Raw genomic sequence first — 22,245 nt, forward strand, 5'->3', positions numbered from 1 at the left:
GTCGTCAGACGTTGCTATGGCGACGGCTGGGCGGCCATTTTGAGCGGTGTGAAACCTAAGGTGCGGCCGACGTGGCCCGGTGCCAGAAGAGAATAACTTGCACGGTGCATCAATATTGGTTTTGTAAACATACACGTGTCAGCATGGCCTGACGCGGTAACATGTACATGTATAGAACTTTAGGCCACACCAAGTAAATTTTATGGACGACGTACTTTGGAGACCCTAAAACAAGATGCCTAGATTAGAAAAATACTAAGAGATGACAAATGTTAGGACACAAATTGAATGAGGTGCCACAGTGTAACAAGCAAGAAGTCTTTTGTTTATCATCAAAACAGCAATAAATCAGGTGGAACAGCAGTTGTCGTCCTATCCTGTTTTCGCGTTACGGGTCTCACGTCAATCTGACGATTTGTGGCACTGTCGTGACTCTTTGGTCATAGTTACAGGAAGCGGAATTTCTTGTGTTTTTTCTAGGAATAGGTCAAAATCAATGCGCGCGCGGACATCATCCATAAAATTTACTTGGTGTGGCCTTAGAACTCTATTGACACAACAAAAGTACAGAGACTTTCGTAAGGTCTTAAACTACATGTAGACATACAGACAAATACATGGGTACAACGAAATTAACCTACGTACAAAACAATAGATGAGTCAACTAATACTACTTGTTATAAGGTCTAAACATTCTTTGATATATTTACCTATTTGTACACAGTAAGGGTTATTGCCTTCTAGGATGAAATCAAATTTATCTATAGCATGAAATATAACAAATTCTGTTGAGCAAGCAGAGAGAAGATTGGCAGCTTTGTGCGTTTATCGTTATATAGTGGACAATCCATGACTAGGACTCTAGTCCATGGTAGTTAGTGACAATACGTAGCCGGTTGTAACTCTGGATCGGATGGCACCCAGGCTACCGAACGACGGCAAGAACTCGTGCCGATTCCTCAAAAAGCCAGCATGTGCCGGCTTGTCGTGTACGTCACTATGTACTACCGCAAATTCACAATACCAGCTTTGTATTCCTGTGGTTTCGTAGCATTTTTATTTTTGCCCGGAATTTTTTTATTCGCCCGCGCGCACTAGTTTGGGGGTCTTCAGAGGATGTCATCCATAAAATTAAGTCGGCGTGGCCTTATATTGGGGTAAATTACAAAGTGAGAAAAGATTTGTTTGAGACTATAGGCACCGGCTTTCCATACTCTGAACAGGAAACCAGAACTAGTCAAAAATCAGACACAAAAACGTGACTGTGAAATTTGAAACAAAAATACGCATAGGTAGCTAATGCAAACTCTCGACTCATGACCATGGCAGTTATATTGCGATTGTTTGTAATTGTGAGTTATACATGTACATGAATGAATGAATGAATGAATGAATGAATGAATGAATGAATGAATGAATGAATGAATGAATGAATGAATGAATGAATGAATGAATGAATGAATGAATGAATGAATGAATGAATGAATGAATGAATGAATGAATGAATGAATGAATGAATGAATTTTTATTAACGTGTCGCCCAGCCCATATGGGCTTATAAGACACCAGAACATAAACATGAACATAAACATAGATACAGAAATCACAGAAACATAAATCCAAGTCCGAATCAAAAGGTCAGACTGGAAACATCAAATGAAATTAAAGAACTTATAACAAAGTTGAACATAACATAATCGGTACATAAGAGTCAAAAGTGCACGAAGTCAACTCAAATTGTCAAAAGAACATAAATGCAACTCAGCTTGAGCTTAAATATAAGCACGAGTCCGGGAAAGAGAAAACAGAGAAGAAATTTATGAAAAAATGAAGGTTTTGCGTTTTTTCCAAGCTTGATAAATATATAATGCAGTTTCAAAAACACATGACCTGAGTAAACGGCAGATAAAAAAAACTCACAAATATATCTTCTACAATATACATATAGCATCATGGTCAGAAATACCTCTATTTGTAAAAAGGTAATCTGTATGTAATTCTGCCAAAGTAGCATCCGACTAGCCTCTACCAGGCACCGCGGATCGCTGGAAAAATAGTAGAAATTGGCCGAAATAAAGGGATAGTATACCAGAGAAGATCCAGGGCCATAGAAGCTCCAATTTGCGACCCACGTGCCTGGTAGAGGTTAACAACCGACATCTATTTCTGCATCCTGTTTCCTTTATTATGTACACAGCGCCTCGGTACCAGCACAGGCAAAACTAAGGACCGCAAGGACACCCAATGCAAGCGCTTAAGAGGAAAACCTATTGTTTTTTGTTACGAAAAATTTAGTACTTCTAAAGCTGCTTAGGCCTAGTAATAATGTTGCGCTTCTGCCTTCCGCCTCGACATAAAATATGGACGGTAGGTATAGGTAGGTATAGGTAGGTATATGAAGGTATAGGAATTCTCGGTTGCTAATGTAGTCGGGAAACCGGAATCAAAACATGTGCCACGCAACGGACAACTTAGCCTGGGTGCCAGACGCTGGCGTTCATAAGCGATAGATTTTCTTGTGGAAAGAAGCCCTAATGTCCGCTACAGTATCCGCCGCCCAAGCCCAGGCTGCCCCAAACCCTTTATCTTTTTCAGAGCCAGGGCGCAAATCGGGGTCGGCGGGGCGAATGGCTTCCCTGGCCGAAGGGGTTAGCTCTCATTCGCGGTAGGGGCTGGCACCCAGGCTACGAACTACGTCACTCAACCATAAATCCCTCAATAAGATTACAGGCTGGCAACGGTTGCAAGTATCTGGACCTGGCATCCGTCCAAAGACCCAATAACTGTAAGTAGGTAATTTTACCATTTATATTATCATATGGCCATAGTTCTGGTCTGATATCTATTTGTGATTAGCTACGTCGGTGTTATCCAGCTACTCGTGGTTTGGATTACCTTGGGTACCAGACAAGTTTACGGGCCGCTAACCGTTAACGTTTCCTTCGGCAGCTAGAAGCCCTTCGCCCGCAGACCTAAATCACCGCTGCGGTGGAGTTGAGCCCGTGGGGAGTTTTCGGCCCTACAACGTTTGTAGGGCCAGCCAAACTCCCCCGGGCTAGACTCCCCTCGTAGCGGTAATTTACACCAGCGGGCGAAGGGCTCTTGCGGCCCGGAAAACGAGCTTGGCTTCCAGGGTAGGTTTGGATAGGCACAACGGTGCTAAGTACAGGTAGACACCAGGCTACCGCAGCGTTTGACGTCCCTTTTGATTTAGCGGTCGCTTTCATGTGTATGTTTCTCATTTAGGTGTTGGTGCTTGTGGATGGTTTACAAAAGGCTAGGTAGCTTCATACTAAATTCAATAAGCAAGCGCATCTAAAAGTCCTACAGAGGTGACGCTAGTTTTTTTTTTACCTTTGTTTATTTACCTCCATGAAAAATGTAGGTGTTGTTTTGGGTGTGTGACAGATAGCTTTTCCTGTCAGGAATAAGTGGTGTGGGGTTTGTCCACTTAGCAGCTTGTTCTGGAACTGCAGGTGACTTCCTGGCGAAATCTTTTAAAGCCCAGAAAGGAACAACATATTTTCATCATTTTTGGTAGGTAGGTAGCTTATAGAGAGATGTACATGAATAAATGAAAATTATGCAAATGAAGACTCAATTTGCATAGTTAATGAGGGAATTCTGTAGTTACAGTGTTTTTCCTGATGATACTTTCATACATGTAATGTATGCTATCTATGGTAGGTGGAACACCATCAGATACCAATTATGCAAAAATGATCTAATTTGCATAATTAATGTGAAAATTCCATATTGGTAATTGATGGGAATTTAATACCTTCTGACACGTGTATGTTACTTAAAGGTTAACATCACTTTGCATATATTGCTAATATATAGATCATTTGCATAATTAATGAGGACATGTTAATACGAAACATATATATATTTTACAACCGAAATAATGTTGAGTGTAGAAAACCATAAATCAAAATGAATTATGGTAATTATGACTTTATTTCAATAATCAATAAGATAAATCCCAAAATAACAAACATTTCCAAAATCTCTACATATTTCATGGAGGTATGAGATCTCCGAAGTCTTTTTTTGTGAGCTACATGTGCTTGTACCCATTCTCTAAATTCTACTCTTTCCATTTCGTATCCTATAGGTTTGAAGAGTTCCGGAAATCTTAAGACGATATGGTGACCTTAAGGTGTATCAAAGTCTCGTTTTACCTGATCCTGACCGCCGCCGGACTCCTTACTTTCATCTATATCTTTGTGGTGATGCACATGACAAATACCCAGTACGTCAAGATTATAAAAGCTAATCGTTCGAACCGAGCGGCGTGGATGACTGTACGGGGAGAGACCTCTTCTTTCCCAAGCATAGCTTCTCACTCTCACCTCACAACAACAACAACAACAACAACAACAACAACAAAAACAACAACAACAACAGAAATCGATAAACTGGGAAAAGCAGGAATTGTGGAGCGTGCAGCACTAAACAGTTTTAACGTGCGATTACAAAATTCTGAATTGATAGATCCTGACACAGACGTGCTCAAAATAGAAGAGGCTGCAATGCACACGGAGGTCACCCAAGATGGGAAACCTGTCCAGCCGCTAACACAGACTTCCCAAAGCGACAAGGATCTCCGTAACGAAGCAAGCAACATAGATACTGGTGGGAATATCACCAACTTGTCTCGCCACCGTTATAGTCGAGAGCAACCAGTGTGCAAGTATCCGGACCTACAGATGGAGAGCACTGAATTCAACCACCTTTTTGAAAATATAACAAACCTGTACTGCGGACATGCCTCTATCAACTACCTGACATATTTAGACGGAAGCTCGCGGACAGAAGAATCTCCTTGGGATACAATTAAAGTAAACTTCAGCGCCATTCCACCAAAACATACACTACTCAGCTGCAAGTACCGTAGAATTGAGAGGCAAAATGATAACAGAAACCTATATACCACTCTGAGCACAGAAAGATTTGTGTCCAACAAAGAAGCTATACAATTTCCATTCAAAGACGAGTTTGCTAAGGTCGCTTGTTTCTTACATGAGAGTGTGTTTAATGAAAATAATCAATCATTGGTCAAAGTTCTTAGAGTTCATAACAACGTGTTTGCACAAGTAATAAGGAATGATGGTTTAGTTCAGGACAAAAAGGTGGACATAGAGAAGGAAGGCCGAATGAAGAAGGCACTTGGACAGGGTATGAACGTCCTTATGGTCGGAGTGGACTCAACCTCACGAATGAACTTCATGCGAAAACTGCCCAAAACGTTCAAATATTTCACAGAGACTTTGGAGGGTCACGTCCTGAAAGGTTATCACGTAATTGGCGACGCCACGACGGCGCAGTTCCTCGGCATGTTGACGGGGTTTCACGAGGAAGAGCTGCCCAACACGAAGACGGGAGTGAAAAATTCAACAACCTGTGACGTCTTACCGTTAGTGTGGAATGAGTTCAGAAGGATGGGCTACACGACCATGCACGCGGAGGATTGGCCTCAGTACGGAACTTTCCAATACCGTTTACGTGGCTTTATAAAACAGCCAACCGATTACTACATGAGGACTTTCTGGGTAACACAAGATATTCTCCGGGAGTCTAAAGAACTCTACTGTTTCGGAGCGACTCCTAAGCATCAGTACACTCTGAAATACGCCCGAGATTTTGTAGAAGCGTATCACGACATCCCCAAGTTTGCCATCGCGTTTCACTCCGAACTCAGCCACGGAAGTCTAAACATGGTGCAGGTTGCCGACGAAGACATTCTGACACTCATCAAATCCTGGAGGGACAAGGGTTACCTCAACAGCACCGTGTTCATACTTTTTGCCGACCATGGAGCCCGATTCAGCGGCATGAGAGAGCTACTTCAAGGGCGACTGGAGGAAAGACTGCCGTTCTTTGGAATCGCCGTTCCACCTTGGATGAAGAAGACGCATCCCGAGATCGTTCGAAACCTCAAGAAAAACGAGGAACGTCTCACGACGGCGTTTGACTTCCACAAGACGCTGCAGCACGTCCTGGACTACCCAGGCGACCCGGCTAGTTTCCAGGGACACGGCATCAGTCTTTTTCAGGAGATCCCGCTCAACCGAACATGCGAGGACGCCTCTATAGCCGATCACTGGTGCACCTGTCTGCAGTCCATACCGGCGAACACCACGGATCAAATAGTTCGAGAAGCAGCGGACTTTGCAGTCTCCTATATGAATAAATTAACAGAAGACCACCGAAGCCTTTGTGTCGAGCTTTACCTAGAGAACATAACTCACGCAGAAATTGTCCAACCCAATGAGAAAGTATTACAGTTTGTTAAAAGTAACAGGAAGTATCGAGATGCTATATTTGGTGCTAAACTTAATGTTACTTTCCTGGACCTTCTGATTACGCTGAAAACCAGACCCAATGGTGGAGCATATGAGGTGTCAGTAAAGAAATGGCTGTCTGGTGAGAACCTTAAGACTGAGATAACAGCAGATATCAGCCGCATCAACGCGTACGGAGATCACTCCAGGTGCATCCAGGACAACTTTCCTCACCTGAAAAAGTATTGCTTCTGCAGAGAGTTTCTTAACTCTGTGCCTACGGAGTAATCAATCAATCAATTAATTAATCAATCAATCAAATGTTTTTATTCATAAAAACAAGAACTTTGAACAAGAACAAGAGCATAAGGAAAACATGCTTCTCAAAGAGCAGAAAATTTCCGCTCAGATCAGTTTTTTGGGATAAATTACAAAGTGCGGAAAGTTTTTGGATAGTGAACAAGATTATTTCTTGAGAGGGGTGAAGGAAGCCATATACATCAGGGCCCACCTCCCTTCATTGAACCGCGACGGGGGCCGACATCGTCTACCAGATACCTTTGACCCAGTGTTGACGTCACACTTCAAAGAAGCCACGTGACAAGCTTCACTGGGTCAGTCTACTGAGGAAGACCAGATTGACTGGTCGAAAGCTCTAGGTGAGAGAACTTTTTGTGTTTGATCAAAGGTCTTTAAATATGTAACTACCAACACAGATGAACTTCCATGATTGCGGAAAGTTTTGTGTAAGACCATAGGGGTCGGCCTTCCATACTTTGAACAGGAAATCAGAACTAGTCAAAAATTAAAAACAAAAATGTGACTGTGATTACAAACTTACTTACAAACTTGAAACAAAAATACGCATAGCTGGCTAATGCAAAGTCATCTTGCAATGGTGTGCAATTGTGAGTTGTATATGACCTGACCTATATGACTATGTATTTCTGCCAAAGTACCATCCTTACATCTGTAACATGGTTGGGTGTTTCACTTTTGTTCGTGTAACTGCCATGAGTTATATACAGTAAGAGATTGCTATGTCAAAGTAATATAAAACAATGTTAAATGGTTCTGTCTCAAACGTCATCAGAAGTGCTGTTTGAAAATAAAGACAATGTCAACTCTGCACTCAGGTATTGGAGCTTTATTTCCAACGGTATAAACACTTAATTCAATATCTTACGTCTAAAACTAGCGCTGTCCTTGGTGCTGAACACTCAATACATGCATAACTATCATTGTCCTTGGTGCTAAACACTCAATACATGCATAACTATCCCTGTCCTTGGTGCTAAACACTCAATACATGTATAACTATCCCTGTCCTTGGGGCTGAACACTCAATACATGCATAACTATCATTATCCTTGGTGCTAAACGCTCAATACATGCATAACTACCCCTGTCCTTGGTGCTGATCACTCAATACATGCATAACTATCCCTGTCCTTGGTGCTGAACACTCAATACATGAACAACTATCCCTGTCCTTGGTGCTGAACACTCAATACATGCATAACTACCCCTGTCCTTGGTACTGATCACTCAATACATGCCTAACTATCCCTGTCCTTGGTGCTGAACACTCAATACATGAACAACTATCCCTGTCCTTGGTGCTGAACACTCAATACATGCATAACTATCCCTGTCCTTGGTGCTGAACACCCAATACATGCATAACTATCCCTGTCCTTGGTGCTGAACACACAATACATGCATAACTATCTCTGTCCTTGGTGCTGAACACTCAATACATGCATAACTATCATTGTCCTTGGTGCTGAACACTCAATACATACATAACTATCCCTGTCCTTGGTGCTGAACACTCAATACATGCATAACTATCCCTGTCCTTGGTGCTGAACACTCAATACATGCATAACTATCCCTGTCCTTGGTGCTGAACACCCAATACATGCATAACTATCCCTGCCCTTGGTGCTGAATACTCAATACATTCATAACTATCATTGTCCTTGGTGCTGAACACTCAATACATGGCTAACTATCCCTGTCCTTGGTGCTGAACACTCAATACATGCATAACTATCCCTGTCTTTGGTGCTGAACACTCAATACATGCAGACCTGTCCTTGGTGCTGAACACTCAATACATGCATAACTATCATTGTCCTTGGTGCTAAACACTCAATACATGGATAACTATCCCTGTCCTTGGTGCTGAACACTCAATACATGCATAACTATCCCTGCCCTTGGTGCTGAACACTCAATACATGCATAACTATCCCTGTCCTTGGTGCTGAACACTCAATACATGCATAACTATCCCTGTCCTTGGTGCTGAACACTCAATACATGGATAACTATCCCTGTCCTTGGTGCTGAACACTCAATAAATGAACAAATAGCCCTGTCCTTGGTGCTGATTACAACAATTTATACAACAGAGCTCAATGACAATGCCCTGCAGTTCGCATCACATCCGCTGTGAGGCTCTGTACTGGCGGGTAGAGTAGACCACAGCCGGCGACTGTCGGGAAACAGAAATGAAAAACAAGAAAAGGACAAACACAAACGTTAGAAAATTATATTTCATTTATCTATTAATTCTTAAATAGGTGAACAAGATATTTCATCACATTTATGGATCCCATTTTGTATAGGCCGTGTTAAAAAGACAATAAAAGGTGATTAGAAAATTTCCTAAAAATACATTTTTGGATAAAAAAATTAATGAAAAAATTTTTCAAAGAATTTTGTTAAAAAAACAAACGTTCACTCACCTTGCTACTCTGACTATCGTCACGTCTGCGAACACACATGAAGTAAGCTAGACCAGTGGCGAGGAAGATCACTACAATTATCGCTGCCACTATGATTCCCACGATCTTGTCCGTGCTCAGATTTGAGGTGCTTCCATCTAGAAATAAAAGAAAAAGCGAAAAGATGACGAAAAAGGGTTTGGAACAACTCAAAAGTTCAAAACGTTCTTGCCAACAACTCTTTTTGGACTTATCTAAATTTTCGACCCTTCTACTGCAGTTTCCGGGACTTGATGTCGGAAACACGTGATTGCAGCAGAGGGTCGTACGTGTCAGATAACCTGTGTCACCCCCCGTCTCTGTTCAGTGTTGGACGGTTGGCCCGAATGTACACCGCCTCCATCGTCCGCTAGAGAGTACATTTTGCCACACACTGTACTCTCTGACGGACCAGCATGCATTTGTCCAATTTCTACTCTTTGCAGCCGCATCCTGAAGCCTGGTAGAGGCTAGCTCAGGCCCAGAGAAGAGTGAAACAGACGGTGGCACTTTAATTTTTACACGGTGAGATGATTACGATTTACATGACGGAAAGAGTCCCAATATTGTCTTACCTCTGCAGCTGGTCTCGTCTGAATTATCTCCGCAGTGATCGTACGAGTCACACGTGAGCTCCGCGGACACGCAGCGCGAATTACTGCAGCGGAACTCCGCGGAACTGCAGGGACCTGAACATGTACACATACATACGGACGCATTAGTAACTGCATATAGAATCTTACATCAAAATTCTAACTAAAGGTACTAGAACTTTGGAACCAAAAGCGCTTGAACGTTTCAAAGTTTATGTATCAGTTACGCTAAAAAAAAAAAGTTACTCCAGCAACTGGATTTGATTTTAGAAACGGTCAGTGGTTTTACCTGGATGTCTAACCTTCACCGTCGACGCATCTGTATTTGTAACGGTATAGCCGGTATAACCGCCCTTCGGCGTAACACACCAGCTTCACAGGCACGTGGCAGCTAGCTATAGTACACCGAACGACCTGTTACACCCAACCTTTGCAAACCTAATTGCAGGAGTTGTTTAAAGCTTTCTAAGGATGATGTCCCAACTGTGCTTGGTGGCAACGAGTTCCACTCTACGACAGGTCTTGGAAAATACGACTTTTTGAACACTTTGTGTGACCTACTAGTTTCCATACTTTTAGTAATATATACATCATTGTAACAAGATACGATGAAACAAACTTACTCATCGTGGGGTCGTGTGGCGTAACTACAGAGTGCTCGACTCTGAACCAAGAGGTTCGAGTCCTGACATGCCACCGATGTTGTGCCCCTGGGAAGGCACTTTACACGACTTGAGTATTGTCTACTCTCCAAGCAGAGGTATGGGTTTTGGGGGTATTTTTAGCGTGTTTTTAGGCTTTTTTATCGGGGTTTCTCTTTTGCACTGAATTTTTTTTCCACCAAACCCCCCAAAAAAAATTCAGAAGAGAAACCCCGATAAAAAAAGCCTAAAAACACGCTAAAAATACCCCCAAAACCCATACCTCTGCTTGGAGAGTAAGTATTGTCCTGTCCTGTATTTGTCCTCTGCGTTAGTGGCGGCATAAAATAAGCTGAAAAAACTTGAGTGTGCTGTCACCATGTGTTGTCATGAATTGTTGGAATAAAACAAAACTTACTCATCTTATACGCAGCGTAAGTGATCTTGAAACCAGACCCTTGTGATGCACTACTGCTATCCGTGACGAAGTGTAACGTCATCTTGTTGGTGGAGGAGAAATATCCCCCCTCCTGCGTGGTGAAGGTATTTTGAGACGATCCCGATGACGTACCACAGATCGGGCTGCCCAGGAGCTCAAACAGAGCGACACTCCCGCCCCGGTACACGGACAGGCTGTCTCCGTCACAGTCTATTCTGTGGAGAAAATAAGATTGTTTGGACCATTCTTTGGGCTAAACCAATTTAATTTGTTGGTTCACGGATGCCCCGCTTCATTTTTTCTGATTTGCAAAAAAAACACACATTTCAGCCTCCGAATCAACTCCACGTGCCCATATTTTGGCCCAAACGTCAACAGCTGAAGAAAGTCCCTTCTCTTCAGAGTTGTTACAGTTTTTCCATCTGTCAATGCAGTGGTTTGATCAAAAGTTTGAAATTCATTGTTTGAATTACAAATCAGCCTGGTATGCTGACTTCAGGGCTCCTATCATACTATACTGGATTCATAGCATTTTGGGCTATCATAGGATGCCTGAGTCTGTTTTGATATTTTTTTCTCCCTGTTGCTTCATATCTTTTCCGAAAAAAATCCGAGAACCAACAAATTAAATTGGTGTGGCCTTATAGGAAGATATTTATGTATATGGTGACAGAATCCCTCCTGCTATAAAATCGCAACATGATGTAAACAAACACTGGTTACCATGGCGATAGACGTCTGGTTCAGGCCATTGACCTTATTTGTTTGAAGAAGAAGAAACAATATGTTTTCCTGATAAAATTGATACAAAGAAATGGCAAAACTTACGAGAGCGACTGAACCCCAATGTGTATGTACTTCCCCGAGTCAGCGGACAGGGTGAGTTGACAGTCCAGTCCCCCGGGGTACTGGTCTTCAGGCTGGGACACCAGCACACCTCCCCCCGATACCGGCAACACCTCGCCGCAGTGGTCTGTCATGTAGTCTGTAAACATCACAGAAGTCAAGTGCTAGGAATGCCGAATCTGTACATGTGAATACACAGTCTACAATATAACCGCCATCAACATGACTTATGACGCTATTCGTTTCTTAACTCATTATACACATTGAACCGCGACGGGGGCCGACATCGTCTACCAGATACCTTTGAACCAGTGTTGACGTCACACTTTTTTTTTTTCCTTCTTTTTATTGATTTTCACAAACATAAGATACACACACAGAAAAACTTATACTGAAGGGACATGTAGAACACAGAAAAAGATAAACAAATACAAAATAATATGGAACATAAGTCCAAACTGAACATAAATCCAAAATATGGAACATAAATCTAAACACAGAAACACAAGATTGGATAGTTCACAAGAAACAGTAAAATAAGAAAACATACAGATTCTTTTGCCCTGAAGATTTTTGTGGTCAGATCGCATTCCAACTTGTGTTTCTCTCCATATATGAAACAAAACAACAACAACACAACAGAACATTTTTTGCTTGTGGTCTGGCGGCATTCCAGCATGTGCTTTAGCTCCATAAATAATTACTATTTTTCCGCAATAAATAAAACAAAATATGTTTAGGAAACACCAAGGTCTAATCAGCCTAGTCCGGCTGGCAAAAATCATATATCACATGGCAAATCATAATGATAACAAAAGGAGCAACAAAACAAAACAAAACAAGGAAGTGATTTCTTTACACCTAGCGTGCGCCATTATGTACTCTTAATTAGCAGGTGTCAAAAAAATTCCTCAGGCCCTGTTGTGAAAACAGCCACTTTTTAATGCAAATCAGTCACAGCATTTCAAATTTGTTCATGCAGATTGTCAGTTACACAAGAGTGGTCTGCTGAACGGTAAAAAAAAACATTTCAAAGTCGTTTATACTGCTGAGTGCCACTTGCACAAGAGTGGTCTTCTAAACAGGCAAAGAAAACAACACATACAGCAATGATAACTCTTTTCAAACGTCAAGTGAACTGAATATACGTTTCTATTTCTACACTCTACATACTAGTCCTGCTTTGAAAGGAGAATGTCTACGGCGTCCACTCGCTTTTTCTCCCTGCCATTAACCATCAGCGCCGCGTAAGTACACTTGGGAGGTACCCAGATCGAAACACTCACTTTACTGTCCTTGGCTTTGTCCGCCTCAGCATTCCTCTCCGGAATTAGTTTACCGCGCGCGGCTTGGAGAGGGGGGGGTAAATGCTCGTACACCACAAACGTGTTCTTTCCCCGTAACTTCCTCCCCCCTTGCAATACACAATCTCTATCGTGGTAGTTCACGAAACGGACTAAGGAGGATTCGGTCGTGAGGTTGTAGGTCTTGAAAGTCGATGGACCGCAACAATAGGCATAGAATCAAGACCGAGCTCGTCGGCCAGAAAATTCTCAAGTACTTGCCTACAGTTCTCTTCTTTGTTGTATGGGATTCCGCGAATGACGACGTCTGCTTTCATCGAGTATCTCTCAGCAAGAAGGCTCGTCCTGATCCTCTCTCGTCGTTCAGCCAGCAGGGAGTCGTTGAGCCGCTTCATCTCGCTGTCCTGGAACTCCACGGTGTTCTCCAGCTCTCGCACCCGTTCCCGCAGCGCCGCCATGTCGGTGGTGAGGCTGTCAACTTTGGAGTCTAATGTTTGTATCTGAGACGACAGCTTGTCTCCAACAGTATTAAATTCCTTTACCACAGTGTCTTGCTGTTTCTTTACTTGCGTCATGATTAGTTGTGCCAGTGTTGAGGGTCTGCATGCCCTTTTTCGTTAACCGTTATGGGCTATTTTAATTTACCGTTAATCGTTACCGGCCCGCTCTAATTTAACGTTAAGCGTTATCAGTATATTCCTCGTGAAGCGTTATTGGTCGTTTTAATTCAACGTAAAACGTTATTTGTCATTCTAAATTCAGCGTTAAGCGTTAATGAATAATTCTTCGTTACGCCTAATTTTGCCTTTCAAAGTGCAGGAAAATGCGTCATTGAAGGGTTCAAAATACAAAATTTCCCGGGGGAGAATGCCCCCGGACCCCCCCTACATTGCTCGCGCCTTTGGCGCTCGACTCGCGCTTCTGCGCTCGGTCCCTTCGGCTCTAGCCAGATCTAGAACCAGCTTTCCTGTCAATTTCCGGAAGTTTGCGGAGGGTTACAGAATTTTTTTTGAAGAATCCGTCAACCTTGACAGGCAAATTAACAAAAATCTTGAGTAAAATATGAAAACGTCAGAAGGACCGACAAACACTCTCAACACCATGATTTGCCTCTCAAAATGTGGGAATTGCGTTTTTGAAGGCTTAAAAATCCTAAATTTCCCGGGGGAGCATTCCCCCGGACCCCCCTACGATTACGACGCTCCCCTCTCAAAATCCACTGGGCAGACTGAAAAAATGCAAGCTGGCTGACGTCGACTCGGACTCCCCTTTATTTGTGGACGCACTCGGGGACCGGGGCATGTGGGGAACACAGGGTACACATACCTTTAATGCGTGCTTCATTACATGTAAGATATACGTAATTTTGTCAGTGATCACCTTTTCTCACAAAGCGAGATACCAAATCCAGTGCAGCTCGAACGAAAAAAAGTCTGTCAATTTACCGTTAAGCGTTGCCGACCGTCCTGAATTTACCGTTAAGCGTTATCGGCCGTGCTGAATTCACCGTTAACCGTTGCCAGGACCCCCCCATGCAGACCCTCAGTGTTTGTAGCTCTTGAGGGAGGGAATTTAAACTCACCTCACTAACGTCCTCGGGCGGATTGGCAGCCATTTTCAACGTCTTGGGAGGGGGGTTCTGTTGACTCGGGCTGTTTTCCCCCACACTTGAGCCAGAGGAGCCTCTGTTCCGTTTTCCCATGAACAGACGATGATCCAACGCAGACAAAGAGACAGTTTAGAGGGATTCGGATGACCTGCGTTGGTCAGAAGACGCGGGTTAACAGAAAAAACTCGGAGCTACCAGACACACGTCACGCCACCGCCGCCGCCATCTTGACGTCACACTTCAAAGAAGCCACGTGACAAGCTTCACTGGGTCAGTCTACTGAGGAACATCAGAGTGACTGGTCGAAAGCTCTAGGTGAGAGAACTTTTTGTGTTGGACCAAAAGTTTTATCTCTAAACTCGTTATACACATGTATAGTAGAGGGGATTCCTCAATCTCGCACACGCAGTCGTCCCTCAGTAAGATATCTGGAGCTGCATAGTTCCCGTTTAGAACTTTTGTAACTGTTTAGAGAGGTTAATTTCGCCTGTTTCTTAATTCGTTAGTTTGATTGTGAATACGATTGAGAGAGATATCTATTCTTGTCCACTTTGAAGTGTATTTCACGGAGGAGCGAAAATTAGAAAAAAACAAACAATAAAATACGATGTTACAGTAAAGTACTTCTACAACTTCGCTCACTCGGTGGTTTATTCGGTGGTTATCGCGCCTGACCAGGGATTACCTCACCATAACCACCTCGGGACATGGCATTAGCCCTTTATTATCTCCAGTTCGCACATCTGATCGCGTCCTAGAAGAATATGACTTTCCCGAGTTTGTAGGCAATCTCGCCGACCGAATCCCGACCAACGAACAACGGATGAAGTTACTCACGACTAACTACCGACCATGGTCTGGAGAAGGTCGGGAAGCCATGACAGGGCCTTTTGTCAAAAATGGCGGGATATTAACTTGGGGTCACGCGGAAGGATGGTTGAAAGTTGTTGGGATGACACCGTGACAGGATGTACTGTGACCTCCCGACCCCTCTTAAAATTTAAAGGATGTTGCGAAATGAGGTCATTTCTTGCATGTGACCCCAGTGTGTATTTACATTTGTAACTTTATGCTCGCTATACAACGTGTTGTACATTGCCAAACTTTTCAAACACATTAGCAAGGCATAATACTATGCCTCAAAATCCTTGTGGAACTCTTATGTATAAGTAAGACTCCATGATCATACATACTGAATGTATTACATATATTTCAACCAGTGTTATACGGCAATGTCACTAGTATGGTACGTTACTAGCGTTGACTGTACAAATCAGTTTGCGTGTATCTGAAAATGTTCTAATGTTGTAAGCTAACTTAGCAACTGTAGGCTAAAGAAATGCCACACTACCATGAACCCCGTGTCGTGGCAGATCGTGTGGCGCAAGCGGTAGAGTTCGGCTCAGACCGAAGAGGTCCCGGGTTCGGATCCTGCCCGATAGGAAATCCGAATCTTGTGCCCTTGGGAAAGACATTTTACACGAATTTCCTCACTTCCCCCAGGTGTAAATGAGTTCCTAGATTCGGTTAGGTTACGTTCGGTCTTACACAGCTTGTACTTCAATGTACATGTACAAAACTGGTGTGTTAAACCAGTGTGTTGCACTGGCCTATAAAGGCGGTTTACCGGTTATGCGAAACAAACTCACCCAAAGCTAGCGCAGTTGTCGCCCAAACGTAGATGACCATGACAGTACCGGGCGTTTTCCACATCATGTTGGGCTTGTCGTGGTCACCAAAAATGATTCTGGTTTGGTTTAAGAAAGTGGATACTAGTATATCAAAAGCCTCTACAAAACGGAAGTAGTGGGCATGTGACGCCCATGGGAAGGTACCAATATGAAGATGGGTGTTTTTTTTTTTTGGAAAGTGGGGTGTTACTTGGGCAATATACTGCTTTAAAAATTTGCTTCAAAAATTTTACATTTCACAACCAGCATGGTTTTCATTTTACCATACAAACCAAACAAACAAAAATCAGATTTTGTTTATTGAATGTACTTATGTTTATTACTAAAAAAACACAAATGTATATTGACAGGGGAATTTTAATCACTTTTATTCTTACTTATACATTTGTACTTCTTTTCTCTCTTCCCAAACGACAGGAAATCGACTTGGGTAATATTCTGGAAATAACATAATTTGGAATAACTCTACCACTGCCATACATTACCAGTACGGGCTCTGAAATACTGAATTTATAAGAATTAATCTACAATACATAATCTACATGCCCTGACTCTGTATGGTTCCGAATAGACGCATTTCTCACTAAATCTGGTCTTGAAATATTCAAATCTGAGTTGGTATCACTTTTTAGCTTTTCAGTAAATCATTTTTCTTCTTTACATCTGCATTTTATGACGTGACAAAGATCTATCCAAATACTGTACTGCATTGTCATTCAGAAAATACCATTTTCCCCACAAAACCTTTAACTTCTACCTCCTACATGATACTACATTGAACTGCAGGGCAAGTAAAAGCAACAAAAAGACTTTGATTATGAAACAAGTTTGAACTGCAATATCCAACACAAGAAATTTTCGACTGTACAACTCCAGTCTTTGTCAAGGAATGAGCAATCCATTGCTTCCGTGACGTCACGCAGATAACACACGTGACTCCAAGACATCAGGGCAATAATTCACAACCATCCCTCAACATAGACGGGGGCGCCACAGACTTTCTGCAACCTATGATCCACTGCTCACAGAGTCACATGTGTTTTCTGCGTGACGTCACGGAAGCGGTGGATTGCTCATTCCTCGACAAAGACTGGAGTTGTACAGTCAAAAATTTGGGTGAGTCCAATTTCTTGTGTTAAACATTACAGTTAAACTTGTTTCATAATGACTTCTACCAACACAGATGAACTTTCAAGATACAAAGACTTTGATACATAGGTTGAGCTCTTTCATCTGGATATCTTCATTATAGAAACTGTCTGTCATAATTGGACACAGTGTCACTACACAAGTACATGTACTTCTTTTGTGATATACATTGTAATTTTGACACAATCCCTACAGCATGTTTGCACATCACAGCCCTATCATTACATAATAATTTCTTTTGTGATACACATTGTAATTTGACCCAGGGCTCGAAATTCATTTTTGGGAATAGGTGCACTGGTGCACCCAACCTAAAAAAATTGGGTGAACAAAAAAGTGTTTGGGTGCGCCATATAAAATAAGTAAAATATCAGCAAGAACAAAATGATGTTTCGTTTCTTATGAAAAGTACTACATGTATAACAATGATTTTATTATTTTTCTAACACTTAAATGTTAAGAATATGCTGTAAACTACAATTCTTTAACATCTAATTTTAGGGCACACCAATTGAATTTCTTGGTTAACAGATTTTTCTAGAAAAATAATAGAGCAGGTGGGCAAAAAAAAACAGGCCTAGGCATCCTATTGTGGCCCAAAATGGTACTAGTATATACTACAGACGCCATGAAGTCAACACAACGGGCTAGTTCAAAACTTAAACAATGAATTTTGAGCTTTTAAAGAAGCCGTTCATTAAAAGATGGAATAACTGTAACAACTAGGAAGAAAGGGACTGTTTTCAACTGTTCAGGGCAAAATATGAGCATTTTGCAGTTGAATCTGAACCAGAATCTTTTTTTTTCAAATCAGAACAAAATGAAGGGGGCAAATCCGTTAACCAAGAAATTAAATTGGTGTGGCCTTATGTAAACATATGAAAATATTTGGGTGCACCAGTATGGCCACAGAAAAAAAATTGGGTGCACAGCTGCAAATTTGGGTGCACATGCACCCAGTATTTCGAGCCCTGCACTAAAACAAGTACATAATGACTTTCTTGTAGATGTACATGATTACTTCTCCTTTTTCTCAGTAAGTAGACTGCTGTGTATGGACTTGACTTCCTGTGTGAACAGGTCCATGAGTAGCGTGCCCTCCTCATCGAACCACGAGGCCACAGACTTCACCACGGACGCCTCTCGTGATTGGTTGGTCTGGCCGTCGTGGTAGGATATGTGTAGCGTGTACATGTCATCAAACCTGGGGGGAGTTAGAAGAAAAGTTTTAGTCCAAAGGATTATGAAAACTGTAAAATTTTAAAATCTTCACGGCAGCCTTAGTTTTGCTGTGCCTCTCCACCACAAAATCATGACTCTGGTCTCTGGGAATATGTATTTAACAGTAAAGAATGCAAATGGCAAAAGAATGAACTAAAAATTGAGGGTAGGGCCCTATGTTTCCTTCAATGTGTGATGTCACAATGCAGTTTGTATGTGTGCTCTACATACATGTACAAAACTGATGTGTTTTGCCACATGAAATGGTTTACTGGTTACATGATACAAAAATAAAATGAGGGAACAAAAACACTAATACATAAAATGCCTGCTTAGGGCACACACATATACACACAGACCAAGACCATGATTCATGAACAATTTTTTTATTTTATTTTATGACGATTTACCACATTTGTGGAAGGATTGACATAACAGGTGACTATCACCTCTTCAAAGATGTCAACCCCGAGACCAGACTGTAAGGCTTGAACCACTCACACCGGGAAGGTCCCCTACTCTTTTCGATAAGTGCGGTGGGTTCTTTAACGTGCGTGGGGTGTGGCTCTCCCAAACACGGGACCTTCATTTAACTTCCTATCCGAGGGACGTCCCTAGCCGAAGCTAGGTACTCATTTACACCTGAGTGAAGTGAGGAAAGTCGTGTAAAGTGCCTTTCCCAAGGGCACAAGATCGGTGACATGGGCAGGGTTCGAACCCACGACCTCTCGGGTGTGAGCCGAACGCGCTACCGACTGCGCCACACGACCCCACAATACCTCTATTTTTCATGGAGATGAAAAGAGAAACAACCGTGGGGTTGTGTGGCGGAACAGTAGAGTTTTCAGCTCTGACCCAAGAGGTTCCAGGTTCGAATCCTGCCCAATTCCACTGATCTTGTGCCCTTGGGAAAAGCACTTTACACAACTTTCCTCACTTCACTCAGGTGAAAATGAGTACCTAGCTTCAGTAAGGGATGTCCCTCGGATAGGACGTTAAATGGAGGTCCCGTGTTTGGGAGAGCCACACCCAATGGACGTTAAAGAACCCACCGCACGTATCGAAAAGAGTAGGTGAGACAGAGTGTGAGTGGTTCAAACCTTACAGTCTGGTCTTATGCAGCTTGTACAATGTACTTACATGTACAAAACTGGTGTGTTACGCCTATAAAAGCGGTTTACCGGTTATGCCAAACAAACAAACAAACAAAACAAACCCCTAACCCACCTCCTGAGAGAGGAGCTGACTGTCCAGATGTTGTCTGGGTCCACCCCTGCCTGGTCCTTCTGATGGGCCACCAGGATCACATTCTTCTCCTTGAATGTCGTGTAGACAGTCAGAACACCCATCAGCACAAAGTAGGTGAGGCCGTGGTTAAAGAACTGCATGCATTTCAAATGACTAGAGTCTAAGCTTAAGGGTATTTATGTATCACTACTAGCAAAAGATCCAATGAGATTTCTGAGCAGCAAAACTTTCTGAATAAGGATATCTTTGTGATATTGACATATACTGCTTCACATTAGCACATTTGAATCAGTATATCACGTACTTTGGGCATTTAAAACTGCAGAAACAAGCCCCAAGATGAGTCCTTTATCTTATGGGTATACCCGAAAAAAATCACCAAAGGGCCCTTACAGTAACCATTTTCCATCAAAAATTTGGGTATTTTTGCTTCATGAGGGTCAATATACACTGGGATATAGTGCGGTATGTAGATACATATGTATGTGACAGGAGTATTATTGACTTTGAAAAATCGGGTTTCCAAGCCCTAAAAACTGCATTGGATGCCTTAAGAACATAGACATCAAAATGGTGCGCATCTCCACCTAGATCTATGAAGAACATTTTTTCCTAGGCATTAGACAAAAACCATGGAGATTTCGATTCTACTTTGAAAGTCCCTCTAACTCAAGTACATTGTGAGGACATACATATTAACACAAAGCACCCTTAAGCATTTTTCTCTGCCCTTATAAAGTGTTTTACCCAACTTTCTCTGTGTAGAAATATCATAATAGATGTAGTTGTGAGGAAAAATAGGGCATCAAAAGGATATGAAATGACACACAATATCAGGACAGGTCGCGAGTCCGGGAATGGTCGCAGATAATCGTACACCAGGGCGGCCAGCGCAAACATCACCGACACCGTGCAGATGAGAAGTCGCGTGTCCATCAGCACGAAATTCTCCACGTAGCCGTACCCACAATCCTTGTCTGTCAGGATCTGTAGTGGTACAGTGAATTTTGGAAGGAGAATTCAGCGAGTTTTGCTATTGTAATAGTAATAATCACATTGTTTCAACCTGAAGAAAAAGCTCGTTCAATTTGAATCATGTTATAATCTATCTCATACCTTCTTGGCCACATCATCCAAGGCGTTCTTAACTGCACTGCCGTCCCACTTGTCCACCTTGATAGGTTTTTCGTCTGCCCCAAACTGAATAAAACACATCAAAATTATCTTACTATTTATTCCGCCTATAATTATTAATAGGGTTCATGTTAATGAAATTTCAGCATCTTCTACTATAGCATAGAAAATTGACATAGTTAACTAAGATTAAAACTTGAATTGAGTTCGTACAAAATTGTATAACAGTTGTATGTTCAGAAGTACAGGTGGCTAGGAGAAACAGCTTCCATATGGTGAAGAATTTGTTTTCGTCAAGTTCTTCTAAGAGCTCTGTGACTGCTAGTAGTGTATTACTTCTACCTTTTTATTTCTGCATCACAATTTCCTTATTAAATCCATGAAAGGCACTTAATTCTGCAAATAAATTTTCTAGTTCTTGTAGGAGGTGATTTTTTTCATCCATAATTTTCCACACATGGTGTTTGTTGCTGCTAACATGTGACAACGAAAAACCATCTTTTTCACATCAAGTATACCTCTGAAAAACATAAATCTGTATTGCGTACCTCCTGATTGAACTTCTGTATCAATAGCAATGTTTTATGATGTGAAATGATGTACGAAAAGAGGAGGAAATGGAAAAGTTACCGGCAGAGCTGCTTTCTTTTTATCACCGTCGGCCATGATGCTTCTTGAAGTGACGTGTCTTCTCGCTGCGTCTCGCGATATCTGAGTAAACCACTTTGCTCCAAGGGGACCAAAAAATGATTTTTAAAATTCCCAAATTTCAAATCTACCAGAAAGAGACATGCAAAATTCGATATTAAAATCTTTTTACTATTAATTTTTCTGTGTTTATTACACATTGTCTATTTAAAAGAGTCAATAAATATATTTTCATATATTTATCAAAATCACCCCTTATTTTTAATGGAATAGTTAACTTGTTGGTCAAAGGTGAATCATCCGGGAACTCTTGCATAGTTTCTAGAGGAAAGTTTGAAACAGTTGGGCAGGTAAGTTATGGTGATTTTGATGTATTTTTCATGATATTAAATTGCTTTACACATTAATTTGGTATTTTTAGGTATCCTCGTATATTCTACAAGTATTTGTTAGGGCTGAAAGTTGGAGTTATGCAGTTGATCCTGCAATTACTTGAAGAAAAGCCGGTTCAAAACTGTCCGATTTTGTCTTAGCAACGTTCCAAATATAAGGCTACAGCACGTAAATTTTTATGGATGACATCCTCCGCAGATTGCAAATCTAATGCGAGTGGGTGAAAAAAAACAAGGCGGGCCGAAAAAACAGAATTCCTACCTTTTAA

The 22,245-nt window shown here is 41.8% G+C and overlaps 4 protein-coding genes across 6 annotated transcripts; 1 reads left to right on the forward strand and 3 right to left on the reverse strand.

Moving 5' to 3' along the window:
* Positions 1–506: 506 nt before the first annotated feature.
* LOC109463949 (probable signal peptidase complex subunit 2) lies at positions 507–21,637 on the reverse strand. 2 transcript variants are annotated; one of them, XM_019760863.1, is made up of 7 exons: positions 21,567–21,637; positions 20,919–21,002; positions 20,620–20,789; positions 19,782–19,916; positions 18,309–18,537; positions 3,739–3,745; positions 507–539 (listed from the first exon to the last, which is right to left on the reverse strand). In XM_019760863.1, the coding sequence occupies exons 1-5, from the start codon at positions 21,600–21,602 to the stop codon at positions 18,351–18,353; spliced, it is 612 nt and encodes a 203-aa protein (XP_019616422.1). In that variant the 5' UTR covers positions 21,603–21,637; the 3' UTR covers positions 507–539; positions 3,739–3,745; positions 18,309–18,350. The 2 variants fall into 2 exon arrangements, with proteins under 2 accessions (XP_019616422.1, XP_019616421.1); XM_019760862.1 differs by lacking the exons at positions 507–539; positions 3,739–3,745 and having other exon boundaries at positions 18,255–18,537.
* On the forward strand, positions 4,536–6,575 carry LOC109463682. Its single transcript, XM_019760533.1, has one exon. The coding sequence runs from the start codon at positions 4,536–4,538 to the stop codon at positions 6,573–6,575; it is 2,040 nt and encodes a 679-aa protein (XP_019616092.1).
* On the reverse strand, positions 8,630–11,714 carry LOC109463683 (enteropeptidase-like). The gene is made up of 5 exons (XM_019760534.1): positions 11,563–11,714; positions 10,714–10,949; positions 9,637–9,750; positions 9,044–9,180; positions 8,630–8,790 (listed from the first exon to the last, which is right to left on the reverse strand). The coding sequence occupies exons 1-5, from the start codon at positions 11,712–11,714 to the stop codon at positions 8,737–8,739; spliced, it is 693 nt and encodes a 230-aa protein (XP_019616093.1). The 3' UTR covers positions 8,630–8,736.
* LOC109463950 lies at positions 12,026–14,711 on the reverse strand. 2 transcript variants are annotated; one of them, XM_019760865.1, is made up of 2 exons: positions 14,428–14,711; positions 12,026–13,471 (listed from the first exon to the last, which is right to left on the reverse strand). In XM_019760865.1, exons 1-2 carry the CDS (start codon positions 14,584–14,586, stop codon positions 13,037–13,039), a joined length of 594 nt encoding a protein of 197 aa, XP_019616424.1. In that variant the 5' UTR covers positions 14,587–14,711; the 3' UTR covers positions 12,026–13,036. The 2 variants fall into 2 exon arrangements, with proteins under 2 accessions (XP_019616424.1, XP_019616423.1); XM_019760864.1 differs by having other exon boundaries at positions 12,028–13,478; positions 14,435–14,711.
* Positions 21,638–22,245: the final 608 nt, after the last annotated feature.

The sequence above is a fragment of the Branchiostoma belcheri genome, unplaced genomic scaffold (genome assembly GCF_001625305.1).
Source record: "Branchiostoma belcheri isolate BF01 breed outbred unplaced genomic scaffold, Haploidv18h27 scaffold13, whole genome shotgun sequence".
NCBI lineage: Eukaryota > Metazoa > Chordata > Leptocardii > Amphioxiformes > Branchiostomatidae > Branchiostoma > Branchiostoma belcheri.